This window comes from Elephantulus edwardii, unplaced genomic scaffold (genome assembly GCF_000299155.1).
Source record: "Elephantulus edwardii isolate Elephantulus edwardi_28Jun2011 unplaced genomic scaffold, EleEdw1.0 scaffold00197, whole genome shotgun sequence".
NCBI classification, from domain to species: Eukaryota; Metazoa; Chordata; class Mammalia; order Macroscelidea; family Macroscelididae; genus Elephantulus; species Elephantulus edwardii.
The window spans coordinates 3,317,119-3,331,429 of NW_006399947.1; the positions used below are offsets into that span (position 1 = coordinate 3,317,119).

Consider the following 14,311-nt stretch of genomic DNA (forward strand, 5'->3'; position numbering starts at 1 on the left):
GGTAAGTGGGGGTTCCACAGGGCATGTTAGGGTGGTGCAAAAACACAACATCCACACCTATTATTTTCTGAACTGAATATGAAGCAAGTAACTGGCTGCTAAGATTCTAGTAAGTGTTTACTTCATTATAATATGGGGACAAAAATCACCCTGAATTCCCTCGGCTCATCCTCCTCCGCCATTACCACACGTTTTCTGAATACAAATAAAAAGTTACTAAGCTGAACGGAAAAATACAAATCTCTTGCTTGGTATGGTTTCTAGATTCATTAAACCGAGCCCTGAGAGAAAGTAAGCTAATACAATTCTGAAGCTAATCTCTCCTTGAAGTCATTCCATAAATCTGATTAATGGGTCACCTTTTGACTACAAGCACAGTTGCTATATTAAAAGAAAGTGCTCTAACAGGATTGTAATTCTGTTAACAAGACTTCTGCTGTTTGCAAAAAGACGTGCTCCCACCATATAAACAAGTCCAGGCGAGATGATTCATGGACCCTAGAATTCTAATGACCTGAGTATTCAGGTGCAAAGATATGATAAAAAAGATTATTAATTTTTCAAAAGTGTGGCTCTGAGATAAAATGGGTGCAGCCAGAGTTTGAGATACAAGGTGTTACATTGCTGCTTGTAAAAAAGAAATGTTCCCTTAGATCTTGCATTCTTGGCAAAATATCTTGTCCGGTAATACCAGCATGTGGCACAAATAAATGCCATTTAGCGCTTAGCTAGCATTTTCTAGCTTTCCGTCCTGAAAGATTCTTTCATAGAATCAATGCACTTCAAAATTATGAAAACTTTAGGGATAGGTGGTAAAGAATGTCTCAAAGTGAATATGTTAAAAAAAAAAACCAAAACAATTTCCAAGTTGTCAAGGCTAAAAATGTCAAGGCTAATGTTATACTTTTGAGGACATGGAAGTGCCTTTCTGACACCTGTTCCCTCATTTTCAGGAAACTGTTTTCATTTGTGTTTTTCACTTTCCCCTGTGTAGCTCTGATGGCATAGTGTGTTACAAGTTGTGCTGCAATCAGAAGGTCTGTGGTTTGAATCTGTCAGTGGGAAGATGGGCAGTCTCCTCTCATTGCTGTTGTTGTGTGCTTTCGAGTCAGAACTAACTCACAGCTGACCCTCCAGTGGGTCTTCAGGGGCTGTAAATCACATTGGAGGACCTTGCCCATCTTTCTCCTGCAGAGCAGCTGGTGGATTCGAACTGTGTGCCTTAGGGATTGCAGCACAGTTTCTTATTGCTAGGTTACCTATCATTGCAAACTTGGAAACCTGATGGAGAATCATTATGAGCCAGAATCAACTTTATGGCAATAACGATTTTTTCAGTGTTCCTTTACTTCATATTGGTCTACTTATGGTTTAGGTAGAGTTTGATTAACATAATCCCATGCTCTACTCTTAGAGATTAGTTCAGAAACTGGTATGCAGTGCACCTGTGGATAACAGAGAGTGATGAAGTTCTGTGAGTATCTTTTCTTGACTTTCCAGAAGGATTTCTAGAAGTGTTTTCTTTTTCTCTTAGAGGTTATCACATGATGATGTGAGAGTTGGTGAGTCTTCAGCCACTTAATTGCCGTGAGGAAATGACACCTCAAGATTAAAGTGACACAGAGGGGGTCTGAATGAGAAGGACTTCCATGAGTTAAATCTGGAAGACTGATTAAACCATGTCTGATCACCTTCTTGCCTTAGAATATTTTTAGTGACTTAAACCAACAAAGTGTCTTGATGTAAATCTGTTTGAATTAAGGTTTCCACCAGCAGCAGAGAGTATCCCATTGATACAGCTAAATTATATATATGTCTCAGAGAAGGTGGAGCCAGAGTCCTCCTTGGAGGCAAAGATGACAAAGCTTCATAGCTTCATCTCACATACTTTGGGCATGTTGCTAGGAGATAATACTCCTTGCAGAGGGATATCACACTTGGAAAGGGGAAGGGTTGGCAAAAGAAAGATCCTCAATCAGATAGAATGATGCAGTGACTGCTTCAATGGACTCAAGTATGTCTGCAATAGTGAGGATGGCACAGAATAGAACATGGTTCAGATCTGTTGTTCATAGGGTCACTATAAGTCATACTTGACTCAACGCACCTACAATAACAGCATCATAAAACTCACTAAATACCTTCCTGCCAGGGAGCTGGCAAACTAATGTCACCCTTTTTAAAGATCATTATCACATCAGTTTCAGACATTTCTTGGAAGTTATTCTGATGATGTAACAATAGTAGGTGAGGCCAGTAATCAGCACAGGTGAGTGAGTTTCTCCCTGATCTCATCAACACTGAGATTATCCTCAAGAATAGGTTCCTTATTACAGGACACTTGAGACTGGAGATTCCTAATAAAATAAGGGAGCAGGACTAGAATCACAGTGGCCCATATGAATTCTTCCTCAAGGAACATTTTGTGGTTTACCAGTGTGCAGCTTCTATGGGGGAAATAAGAAAAGAGAAAGAAAAGGTGGAAAACAGTGACAGAGTAGGCTGATTTTTAACAAGAAAATAATAGCAAAGTGGTCTGAGGGAGGGGTGGGGAAAGGTAGAAAATTATACAAGCAGGCATGAATTTTTAAAGCAAACTGAGGGTGGGGCTAGGGAGGAAAGTATGCAACAATGAATGAATGAACAAATGAATGAATGAATGAATGAATGAATGAAAAACCCAACTTTTCTATAAACGTTCATTAAAATCACAATAAATTACAGAAAAAGAAAAACAGCCTCTTCGAAGAAAGCCCTCACACCTCTTCCTCTGCTTTACTTCTCTACCTGAAAGTAAGGAATGAGTGGACATCTGTGGGTTTGCAACTTCCCAGACAATTCCATCTGTCCTGGCGATTTGTGGTGACCCCTGTGTGCCAGAGTGGAACTGCCCTGCGAAGCAGATCACAAAGCTTTTCCTTCCAGTGAACTTGAATGTCAGTCTTTTGATTAGTAGCTAGGCATGATAATTGTTTGCACCACGTAGGGAAAACTAGTACTAGATTAAAAACCTCAAAAAACAAAAGAAGTAAAACTCCTCTTTAGATTTTTTTTTTCTTTTAGATATACAAAAGTCTGAGAAACCCTTTGGATATTAGGGAATAGGCATGGAGTTTATCTTGGGAATTTTGTGGCAACAAATCTCTCGTGTTAGCTAGTTCTCTTAGAAACTTTCCTTTGATACAGTTTTCTAAGTGGACTTTAGACTCAGAATGCTCTACTTGGCCACTTTGAAGGCATTTACCCTTTACTTTCCTGAGGGAAGTTAACTGCAGTTTAGAAGCAAGAATTTGCCAGTCAACCACATACATGGCAACCCCATGAATACAATAGTGACCTCCTGTATGTCGGAGTAGAATTACAATACACAAGGTTTTTAAGGGCTGATTTTTCAGAAATGTATCACCAGGACTGTCTTATAAGGCCCCTCTGGATGGATGGACTTAAACTTCCAATCTTTCAGTTAGCAGCACATTAACTGTTTACACCCAGGCACTCCCCCCAGAAGCAAGCAGTTCCTAAGAAGCTGAAGTGCATAACAAGGCAAGCCCCTTTGAATTCAATGATCAGAGCACCTGTGAACTTTTACAGACCTGTAGTGGATCAAGTCAGAGGGAATAAGACAGATAGAGGGTCAATGAAAGAGAGGAAGAGGCTCAGCGTGGCTTGGAACCAATTTGAAGGCTTCTAACAACAGCAACAACATCTCCTTAAGAGAGATGAAATTTCCATTGGCAAAGAATCAATCCTTTATCGACCGTGAGTCAATATTCTGAGGCTGCTAAGCCTTTCCTTTGTTAATGCAGATTTTTAGCTCTCATGCTTTCTTTGGTGCCGTATGATTTATCACAATTTTGAGACACTATAACTCTGTTTTTCTTTTTTACTGAAAGAAAACAGCTCTTTTGCTCAACGAAACCTTCAGAAAACAACATGCTTAAAATAATGTAGGAAGACAGGTTGTATGCTAGGTCAGTTTTGGACAGGATCATGTCAGAGCACCTTAAGAAAACAGGCTTGATCATAAAGGCAACGTGAGTGTTGCTTTGTACAGATAAAGCAGAAGTAAAAAAGAATATTGTTGCAACAATGAATGAATGAAAATCCAAAATCTCTGTAGACTTTCATTAAAATTAATAATAATAAAAAAGAAAATAAAAGAAAATTGTCATTGTGTTTCTCTGACTCATAGAGACTTTAAGGATGTCAGAACAGGGTTGTGCTCCATAAGGCTTTCAATGGATGCTCCCCCCCCCCCCCACTAGATCTCCAAGCCTTTCTTCCAAGGTTCATATGGATTGACTGGCACCCTCAACATTTTGGTTCGCTGCTGAGTGAACTTTCTTTACGCAGGGAATACATAACTTGAATTTAGTGAAAATTTATGATGGAAAGTGGAGTTCTAAGGACTTGCCATGGCTTATCTCATGTGATTCTTAGAGCCAGCCTGACAAATAAACAAGTTCTGACAAATAACAAAATGAAGCTCAGAGAGTTTGGGTCTCTCTTGGTGTGGTTAATAAGATTTGGAGGCAAGATTCAATGGGCAGTATGTCTTCAGTGCTGACTCACCTCAAGCAATATTCCAGTGCTCCCCTAAAACCCAGTAAATCTCTATCAACCCTCAAGCAAAAATGCCCATAGTCACATTACCCTAAGAGATGAGGATTTACGCAAAATAGCTAATAGTTGAGCAGGTTAGAAAAAAAAGAGAGAAAATGCCATACAATAAAGATTTCCTAATTTTAAACAATGGATGGGATCTATTTTTCATTTTGAAAAAATGTTAACTTTCGTAATGGGGAATCAGACAGTCTTCATTAAAATAAAAGAGTCTTTTTATCATATCCCTTCTATAACATTAGCCATGAACAACCACAGAAAGATCACAGTGGGGTCAGCAAAACAGGCCCAGGTTGTTTTATTATTATTATTATTATTACTTTACCTGCTGTAGATGAAGCATTCTCGATTGTTGATAATTCTGTCCGATTTAAACCTTCGGAGGTCTTCCCAAGCATCCTTAATGGCAGTCATGGCCAGAATGGCACAGATGGGAATCATGCTTATTTCGGGCTGGAATGCGTTGACCACTGGGACAAAATTCAGAGCCACTAGCGCTACAAAGTAGAAATTGGCAAACCGGTGGAGTTGCTCAAAGATGTTCTTGGGTAAGAAGGACAAGAGGGTATACTTGCTGGTCTTGATATGATTTCCACAATAGCACTTGTTGGGGTTCTTCTTGCGGGACCATCCTTCAAAGGGCAGGTTGGAAACCACCACTCGTTTCTTGTCTTCTTTCCTTTTTCTCTTTTTCCTCCCTTCCTTCCTCATCTCTGCTTAATCCTGTTTCCTTAACTCTCATAGCATGGCACTTGACTCTCCGGTAAAGGGTATTTTTCCCAGATAAATTCCATAGTTCAGCTCCCAGTGAGCCACGCGGTCGGCATTTTTCACTTGTCTTCTCTGCTGAAAATGCTCTCTTCTTTCAAAAGGAAAATGGAAAAGAAAAAAGGCAGTGTACAAACCCCAGGGTAGATATGACAAGGAAAGCGCTTGAAGAGAACAGGTGTACACCTTGCCAGGCCACTTCCTCCTACTTGTTTGAGAACTCCACCTGTTGGAATGCAGACGTAACTCACAGGTATCTTCCTTTTCCTCCTCACCATGGGAGAACTGACATATTAACTCTGGGTCCTAAAACCTACCTCATTAAGTTCTAAAAGCAAGGATTGTAAAACAAAGATCACAGATGTTTAAAGCACGGTATATATTGTCTTGTTTCAGACATGTTGCTTGATTCTTTGCTCTTGAATTGTCTCTTCACATTATCAGGTTCTTTCATTCCAGAGATTATAACTACACTCTTAATAGTACAAGACCCATGTTGTTAAGACCAGAAAGCATTGTGGGGAATTGTCCTGTAAATTGTGGAATCATTTGCTTTTCTCTATTAGATGCTAGTAATACCTTCCCTTCCATTTTTATAATAATACATGTTTCTAGACATAGCAAATCTACCCTGAGGGCTAAATCCAACTGATAATCAGGGATTAGCAGAATGACTCTCTGAATGTGACAAATAGTTAAGGTCATCTCATCAAAGCTTGGAGGTCTGCTCAGAGATGTTTCTGAAGAAAGGTTTGGTGATCTATTTCTAAAAATATCAATCACTGAAAAGTCTATGAAGTATATTTCTACCTCTGATACACAAGAGGTTGCCTTGAGTAAAGATTAATTCCATAACAACTAGTTTGGTCTGGTTAAAAAAAATATAATGTGAGAAGGCAGGTCAATCTTTTGAAAAACAAGATAGATTTTAGTAACTTACTTGCAAGAGAGAAGAAAAGTATATAATTTCCCTTACCTTTCATATATTTGGATGCTCGAGCAATTTATCGCTCTATCAAAGAGATATCTCTTGAAATCCTCCATGCCATCTTTGACCATGATGATGAACAAGACAATGGCCAATGGTAACATGGTGATTTCCCTGTGGAAAACTTCCATGGAAGGTATCCAGTTTAGAATCACCAGCAACAGGAAATAGAGGTTAGCCCACCTGGAAGAGGCAAGCAAAGTGTGAGTTCAAGCCTTGAAGAAAGCAGCAAAATACTCGTACTACTCTTTTACCAATAAAAATAACAAAGTAACTTAGAATATTATGGTAAGAGCTTTGAAGCCAAAGTGACTTGGATTCAAACTCTAGCCCTATTGTTTCTTGCTTGTACAATCTTCTCGAACCTCAATTTCCTCTTTGTAAAATGGGGATAGTGATACTTCTTTTGAAGGACTCTTAGAAATAGTTCGTAAAGTACCACTCATCAGGTGCATAAAGTGAATAGTATAGACTCTAGAACATAGATGCTGCTGAGTAAATGGTAGCTCATATGAAAACTTAGAAAATTTAGGATTTTACCAAAGTATTAATTTGATTTGAAATGATAGAGTTATCATATGGTTTCTTGAGATAGTGCCTTATAAATTCAAGTTTTTCAAGCATATTTTTCTTCCCTCCTCTCCCCCCTCATTGCATTTGAACACGCAGGTGTCTGTAGGAACATTCTCCTAGATCCTTTCTTTATTTTCTCTCTTATCCTTTTCCCCCAGCAAGCACATTTTTATTCTTCAGACCACACTTTAATAATTTTTTTAAGGGTAGGTACATGTAACTTCTTCACTGTGCCAGTTCCATAGTATTTCCTTTAACAGCACTTCTCCTTGCTTGTACCTTAGTAATAAGTTTACATCAACTTATATAATTTTAATAAATTAATGCCAATTTCTTTTACTTCACAAGAAATAAAGATAATACCTCTCTTTTCTTTCATGTACTTTTAGAACTCAACACACTATCTGACACACAGTAGACTCCAGTAAATATTTGATGATCGATAAATGAATGAATGACACAGATTCTCAAGGCATGCAGGGGAACACCTGTACTATTTCATTGGAATATGAAAGTGAAAGTGGCCCCAGGATGTAAGAGTTACATACAAAGTGTGTCCAGGTGGCAGATATATGTTTAAAGTATTTAGGTCAAGTGGTTGGATGGATACCTGTGAAACTGCTCAAAGAGATTCTGAGGCAGGAAGGTGAGGAGGGTATATTTGGTTGTGCAGATTCTGTTGCCAGAGTACCCCTTAGAGACTTGTCTCCAATCCTGGTGGAATACCCTGTTGTTGGGGAAGACCACTCTCTGCTGTCTCAGGTCATAACTCTGCCTCTGCCTCTCTGGAGAAAGCAGTGGTGTGGTTTCTGACGGGGACTGAGAGAAGCCATCTCTGACTCGCCACTGCCATCGGAACCGAGACGAATCTATGGAGAGGGCCATTTCTGGCAGCAGGCTGTGGTGAGAGAACAAAACCACAGACAGAAGAACAGTAAGACATGTTGGTCTATCTATTTACTCATTTATCAATTAAATTATAAATACTAGGACATGATTTGAGGAAAATAAGTTCAATTCCTATGGACAATATATTCTAGGGTAAAAAATAGTAAAGAAATAATCACATAGCTAACATACAATTAAAACTGGTGAGTTTGTTAAATATTAATATAGTTGGGGGCTACTGATGACCTCATTGGTGCTATTAGGAAAAACCAGAGTCTAATCTGGTGGATTATGACACTGAGGGTTTAAATTCTAGCTCTGGTTTATGGTTTGCTTAATTGCCCTTCACCTGACTAATCTCCAGTTTCTTTAACAGTAAACAAAGAAAATTGATTTTACTCTACCTTTTTTATCTTTTAAAAAAATTTGCAAGCAGTTTATAAAAGAATGAAAAGATATACTTGGAGAAAATATAATTATTCGTAAGGTCTTCTCTAGCTCTGAAATTTTCAGATACTACTAACATTAGGAGAAAGTATTTAGTGATCACACAAGGGTCCCCAGTGGAATTGGCGACATGAGCTCTTTCTCAATACATTTGAGTCAATGGTGATAATCTCTCCTGACTCCATTCCATGAAACATCAGCTTACTTTCTGTAGTTGTCTTGTTGTTGTTAGGTGCTTTTGAGTTGACTATGACTCTAGCAACCCTATGAACAAAATATCTGAACCATTTTCTATCCTGTATCATCCTCACACTTTCTGACAAAAAAGAACCCATTGCAGCAGTCACTGTGTTAGTCTACCTGGTTGAGGGTTTTCCTCTCATTCTCTGATCCTCCACCCTTACCAGCATCATGTCCTTCTCCAAGGAATAGCACCTCCAAGCAACATGCCCAAAGTATGTGAAGTGAAATCTCATCATCCTTGTCTCCAAAGAGCACTCTGGTTTCACCCTCTCCAAGACCTATCTGTTTGTTCTCTCGGTTGTCCATTGGATGTTCAGTGCTCTTCTCCAAAACCATAGTTTGAAAGTGTCAATTCTTTTTCTGTCATCCTTATTCATTGTGCAGCTCTCAGCATCAAAGCAAGTAATTGGGAACAGTATGGCCTGAATCAGATGCACCTTAGTCCTCAAACTGACATCATTACTCCTCAATTATTGGAAAGGATTCTAAGTGCATATTTTCCCAGTGCAGAGTATCTCCTTATTTCCTTACTGCTGGTACCCAGGATGTTAATTGTGGATCCAAGCAAGATGAAGGTATTGACAGTTTCGATTTCCACTCTATCAATCACGATGCTGCCTATTGGTCCAGTAAGAAGAATCTCTGCCTATCGGTAAGAATCTTTGTTTTTGAGGTGACATGCAATCCATACGGATGGCTGCATTCCTAGATCTTCTGCAACAAGTGCTTCAAGTCTTCTTCAATTTTAGCAAGCAAGGTTGTGTCACCTGCATAATGAGATTATTGATGGGTCTCCCTCCAATCTCCTCTTCCCTGAGTCCAGCATCTAGGATAATTTGCTCAGCATACAGATTTTTTTTTGTTTGTTTGTTTATAGAAACATTTTTGTATATCCTCAGAAATCTCATTAGAGGGTCAGCAAAACCTCTTGGAGGCTCAGCTCTGACTTAGTTCAGATTCAATGACAAGGAGGTTGGATTTTTGGTAAGAGTCGGCTGAAAGAACATTATTTATTTACTCTCTACCCTGGTGAAAAGTACTGAATATACCATGGGATACCAAAAGAATATATGGAGTTTTACCTCCAAGATGTTTAGCCAGAGAACTCTTTAAAGACAAGGATAGAGAGATTTCATTTAAAATATTTTGTTATGTCATCAGGAGGGAACGAGTCCTTGGCAAAAGCCTTTATGCTTGGAAAAGTAGAAGGTGAGTGAAGGCAGGGAAGATCTTCAAGGAGATGGACTGATGCACTGATTGCAACAATGAGTTAGATTTAGTGAAGAATGTGAGGCTGATGCAAGATTGGGAAGAGTTTTGAACTACATAAAACAAGCCTGGGAGCAGGAGTGGCATCCACTCCCGAAATGGCTTGCCTCCGGAAACTGTATGTATGAACAGTGCTCAGGCTGTTCGTTCACAGGGTCATGAGTTGTCTATGACTCGACGGCACCTAACAACAACAACAACAACAACATGAGATGGCTGGAGAAGAATCAATGCCTTTAAATTGTGGTGCTGGCCAAAAAATAATGAATATCCCATGGACTGCCAATGAACAAACAAATCCACCTTGCAGGAAGAGCAGCCAGAGTGCTCCTTAGAGCCAAGGATGGTGAAATGTCATCTTATCAATTCTGAATATGCTGTTAGGAGGAGCCAGATCTTGGAAAAATACATCATGCTGGGAAAGGTGACAGGTCAGAGAAAGAGAGGAAGACTCAACAAGATGGGTTGTTGTAGGGAATGCAACAACGAGCTTGGTCGTGTTGGTGATAGGATTGTACAGCACAGGGAAAGGTTGTTAACTGTTACTCATAGGGTCGCTACGAGTTATAGCTGACTTGCCAACACAGAACAGCAATCAAATCCATTTGGTTATCTCTGAAACTGAGCACTTGGTCAAACAAATGATCTTCCTAGATGTCAAAGGACTGCTGCTTTATCTCTGTTATTTCACTTCTCTGTGGTCCTTTATGGAAGCTTTACATAAGCTCTCAAGGGTCCTTTGGGATTTTTTTTTCCAAACCCAGAAGAATTTCTGTTGAAAAGTTAAAAATTGTGTATAATGGTGTTTCTCACTTAGTAGGATCACAGAGTGGTTTTCTTTTCTATAAATGGATGGGTAATGTTGGGTATTACTAATTTTACAATGAACAGCCCAGCCTGTTTTTGTGAATATGATCAATTTAGAAAAAGAGCTCCATTTCTAGTTTAAATGCTAATAATATTTTACCTTCCCAATGCTCATATGATCTGACCCCCCGTCTTTATTCTCTTCATGGCTTTAATCAGTCCAAATGATTTTCAATCCACAAACCCCAAGCCTGCAGAAAGCTCTTCAGAGCCTTAAGTGAGCCCTTGTGGTAAGTACAAAAAAGCCCCCATGTGATTACTGATGCCTATCATAATTTGACCAAAAGCAATAATATGCCATTTGGCAAGTCAGAAATAATATTGTATGTCTTCTTTCTCAATATGAAAAATATGCCCCTTTCATAGATTATTTTTCTTTGCCAAGAAAAAGGAAATGAAAAGATAATTCATGAATAGAGTTGAAATGCAAATGAGAGCTCTTGCTTTGTCTAATGCCATACATATCAGACTTCTCTCAACTCTAGATAATAAGATCTTCATAAGTGAAGAGATTAGAGTGGCAGGTATTCTAGGTAGGGTAGTTGAAAGAGTTCATTTATTAGAATTCCATCTTTCTTTAAATAATGAAAAATATGCTTAGATACAAGACTGGTGCTAAATAGAAGCTGCAGTATTAGGTGAAAGTTGGATGCGGAATCGAACATGTTCACAGTTGCAAATATCCTTATCCCAAATCATTAATTACAGTAGTAAAAAGAGCCACGCAGTAGTGGCAATAACTGGCAGATCCCACCTTACTCAAGAGTTCAAAGCAAACATGAACAATTTTGAGCTAAGCAGACATCTATGCCTACTGGTTTGATCAATTGAGAAGAACATAATAGTACTTGTTTTTTAGAAACATTTCAAAATATCTCATATTTGGGCCTTCTGATTTTCAAAGCTTCAAGAATGGCCAAGAAACTGTTTCTAATTGAAAGAGACTGAAAAGATAAATCAATGAAGTGTAATATATGGTAGTGGATTGTGTCCCACATCAAGTATAAAGAGCATTATTAAACAATTGATGAAATTTGAATATGAACTAAAAAATTTTTCATTATGTGGTTGTTACAGAAGAAGTATCCTGATGACACAGTGGTCAGATTCCTTGGCTGTTTGCCATAGAATGATAGTTCAAACCCATTTGTTGTTCCACATGATCAAGATATGGCCATTTGCTTCTGTAAAGATTTCTAGCCTTGGAAGCCTGTAGTGCAGTTACTGTCCATTAGGTTCTTCTAAGTCAGGATTGACTCAATGGTAGTAGGTTTGGTTTTAGTATGCTAATAGAGATAAGTGTGCCAGAGACAATAAATTGGCAAGAGATAGAGCAGGGTTTAGAGCTGTTGTACATAGGGTTGCTATGAGTCACAGGTGACTTGACGACACATAACAACAACAGCATGTAAGGAAATGTCTCTATTATTAGGAAATATACCCAATGTATTTAGGTTAATAAGGGAAAGATGTCTCTAACTTATCCTTAATGGTGCAGAGAACCAAGTGTGGTCATATCTATTGATGTGTGTATATGTGCATAACCAAACTAAACCAAATCTATTGGTTTGTGCTCATAGCAACCCTATAAGTTCTACAAAGCAGAAGTATTTCATAGAGTTTTCTTAGATGGGCACTGTTCTCCTGTGCAATTTGCTGCCGCTGAAAACCCACTGGAGGGTCAGCTATTGGATCTTGTTTAACTCAATGGCATACAACAACAACAACAACAACAATCTTTGCAGAAGTAGCTTTCCACACTTTATTTTGGAGGTTGTAGGTTTAAAACACAGCCTGATGCCAACCTGAAGGTTAGTAGATGAACAGAAACCATTTGTGCCACCCAAAGGCTTCTGTGCATTTATGTATGTAGATACCTGCACACACACACACACAATATGGCAAAGTCAAGAAAAATTCCCAGTAAAAGGAGCATTTATTTAAACACTTAGCTGGAGAAACAAGAGTTAGTGAGCCAGAGAGATTGTGAAAGGGTTTTCCGGTCACAACAACTGTTCACAGAGTGTCTTCAAGAGTACAGGGAACGAGGAAGCAAATAGTGGTAAAAGTTCAGTTGGGAATGACAGACAGAGCTCAAGGAGCTAAATAATGTCCTAAGCCCTTTTATGGCTGTTATGAAGAAGGTAAGAAGGAGTTATGACATTTATGCAGGAGAGGATATGGTCAGAACTGTGGATTCCAGGAAGCTTTCTGAATGAAAAGCATAAAAATGGGTCAGAGAAGCCCAGACTGAGGATAGGGAGACAGCTTTATCCCACTGATTCCCCACCCTTCAAAGAAACAGACACTTTAGCTTCAACAATGGGGTCCAAGCACAGCAGCAATCGGAAGCTGGCACCAGCCCAGGCTGTGTTTGTCCTGTTGCACGTAGGCTTGTTATGAGTCAGAACAGACTCCATGGCACCTAACAACAGCTACTAAATTACTTCTTCCCAACAGTAGACCTGGAGACAAAGGGGAATTGCACAATCCTTTTCTCTGAGATATGGTTTATTGCTACTTTCAGAACTTTTAGGGAGGGGCATGCCTGAAGCAAATGCCCAAGGTCCTCCCTGATGTAATGTCTTTCTCTTTCTAGTTTTTTAAGTAGCAGCAAATTTATGGATTGCCTAACTCTGCTATTTCACACTAAACTGCCTCTGGGTTGAAATGGTAGTCCTCCAGAGCCAATATTATTTTCCCCTGGGCACAAAGTCCCCTTTTATTTAATTTTAATTCTTAAAAGGTAGACTGTTAGACTGTTAGCCTAACATACTGGGTTCATTACAGTATATTGAGGAATGTGGTTCTCATGCTCCACTGTATCTGGCCCACATTTCCAATTAACACCAACTCCTATCTTTTTTAATTTTAGTGAGCCAAAGTAAACCTCAACTATTGAAAATCTAATTTGCATGGTTATGCGCCAATCAAGAAATAATTTTATTGGAATTTTCTTTTGTGCCAGATTAGCATCTACTCTTTTCCTGATATACTTACACTTTAGTGGTGCCAAGATATTTTAAATATGTATTTTTAGAAATAAACATATATTTGCCATTGAGAGTTAAGTAGCAGAAGTAGTAATCCGATAACATAACATGGGGCACAAGACTTCCGAGGAGTGGGATTTGAACTGAGAACAAGGAAAAGCTAACTTCAGAAGATACTTTGGAGTACTCTTTCTCTTTCTGTGTGTATGTGAGTGGAACAAACATGTTGGCTTAAATAAAGGAAAGAAGTCCTATGTAGGGTTTGTTGTGTGCCATAGAGTTGCACCTAACCCAGAGCTGACCACTGGGATTTCAGAGGCAATTAATTGCATAGCAGGAGATGTAAGGTTAGTAAGTAGAAATAATCTGTTTGTCAAATGCATTATCCTAGAACTGGACTCTATGAAGATGAGTATAGCATCAGGATTGGAGGGAGACTCACCAACACCCTATGTTATGCACGTGACACAACCTTGCTTGTTGAAAGTTAAGAGGACTTTTTGAAACACTTAATGCAGAAGATCTAGGAATGCAGCCTTCGGTATGGATTGCATCTCAATGTCAAGAAAACCAAGATTCTTACCACAGGACTGATAGGCAACATCATTATGGATGGAGAGGAGATTAAATGTCAACAGCTTCATCTTGCTTG

At 38.9% G+C, this 14,311-nt stretch overlaps 1 protein-coding gene across 1 annotated transcript in view; it reads right to left on the minus strand.

Moving 5' to 3' along the window:
- Positions 1 to 7,845, minus strand: part of ATP10B (ATPase, class V, type 10B) — a 175,774-nt gene extending 167,929 nt beyond the window's left edge. The window contains exons 1-2 of the mRNA XM_006897041.1: positions 7,563 to 7,845; positions 6,368 to 6,562 (exon numbers count right to left, since the gene is read on the minus strand). Coding sequence (XP_006897103.1) covers positions 6,368 to 6,562; positions 7,563 to 7,837 — 470 coding nt within the window. The 5' untranslated portion in view covers positions 7,838 to 7,845. The remainder of the gene's footprint in view (positions 1 to 6,367; positions 6,563 to 7,562) is intronic.
- Between the last annotated feature and the right edge of the window lie 6,466 nt (positions 7,846 to 14,311).